At 51.1% G+C, this 1,466-nt stretch overlaps 1 protein-coding gene across 1 annotated transcript; it reads right to left on the bottom strand.

The window, feature by feature from the left end:
- Nucleotides 1-63: 63 nt before the first annotated feature.
- Pmar_PMAR004664 (hypothetical protein) lies at nucleotides 64-882 on the bottom strand (the record flags this gene model as incomplete). The annotated part of the gene is made up of 1 exon (XM_002784850.1): nucleotides 64-882. A coding segment is annotated over one exon (819 nt), but the record flags the coding sequence as incomplete, so codon positions are not given.
- Between the last annotated feature and the right edge of the window lie 584 nt (nucleotides 883-1,466).

Genomic DNA, 1,466 nt, shown 5'->3' with positions numbered 1-1,466 from the left:
TCGTTGCGAATGGCTAATAATTTTCATAGTTCTCTCAGGTACACGATTATCATTCGTCAGCACTAGCCCAGTCGCAACGATATCATCATATGCAATGTCCTTGACCGTATCGGAGTCGTACCAACGCATTTTTGGGCCAGCATACATGAGCTTCGTGTTGGCTTTCCCGTCAAGAGGGTAATTTGATATGACTTTAGCCAGATCATAATAATATTGTGTTGGTGAGGATCTAACTTCGAACATAATGATCGTGCCTGGCGTCAGTTCTTGAAATGGGATCTTGACGAGATTTCTGCCGCCGAGTATAACTCTTGGACGCTGATCATCAGGAAGACCTCGACGAAGTTCTGGATCCGTAATCATGGGCCGCAGCTGGTGCCCCGGAACATTAGTATCGATACCATCTACCTCGTAATAGTTACGGCCAGTCTTGCGTTCAACGGTAAATGGGCCTGTAACCACTGCCTTATGCCCGCCGGGTTTCTCAAGTGCCGTGACTCGCAAGACCCGATCGCCCTCGCCGAAATGGTATTGTTCCGCACCAATGCGGAAACGATCCGCTCGTTTCGACACTTCTATCGTGCGCGCCAGATCCCATGCCTCATGAACTTCCTTGAGCTTATCATTGATCTGCTTCGCATAGTCCGCTCCGCTGATCGCACCGTTATTTGAGTCATCGTCTGTAGCCTCGGCGTCCATCCCCGCCTCTCTTCCTCCTGTAAAAATGTCGGGCGCTGGGCGACCAAACATTAGCATGTAAGGGGATAGATCGCACGTAGCAGGTACGAAAGGGGGTGGAGAGAAATTGTGAGTCATGACGATCACTGGCAGGGTAGCTGTCCATCCTTGGGCCGTTCCCAGTTGATGCTCGACTATCCTCATGATGGCCTTCATTTCTCTTACTCCCCTCTCGGCGGCTCCTTGGACTCTCGGGTCCCTGGATGCGCTTGTGGTGTGCATCACCCCGAATTGTTCCTCAACTTCCGCCAAAAAGCCAGCCACGAAAGAAGGACCTCGATCACTATGTTAACAGGAAGGGGGACCATGCAAACTGATGATGTCCGCCCACAGCCCAGATGCTGCAGCTGATGATGTGCAGCCCTTTGTTGGTATTAACCGCACCCACCGACTGTAGGCATCTATGCACACCAAACAATAATCTCGGCCAAATTCATCGGGCTCGAAGGGGCCGCAGTAGTCGATGATCAATAGCTCCCATGGGCGGGACGCACGCATCATTGTTGATGACAGTTCTCCTCTATGCCTTTTGATAACGGCCTTCGAGCATTGGCATCTGAGACAGCTCCTCGCGAAGGAGTAACAGTCCTTTATGACACTAGGCCACCAATATCGGAGACCAACCGCACTCATTAGACGGTATGATCCTCGATGACAGCCATAGAAAGTATCATGATATCGGCTAAGTACCCATGAACGCCACGACGTGCCACAGTGGTACCTAGAAA

Source organism: Perkinsus marinus (assembly GCF_000006405.1).
Source record: "Perkinsus marinus ATCC 50983 genomic scaffold scf_1104296934480, whole genome shotgun sequence".
NCBI lineage: Eukaryota > Perkinsozoa > Perkinsida > Perkinsidae > Perkinsus > Perkinsus marinus.
Note: the sequence above shows the minus strand (reverse complement) of the source record. Positions and strands in the feature narration are given on the sequence as shown.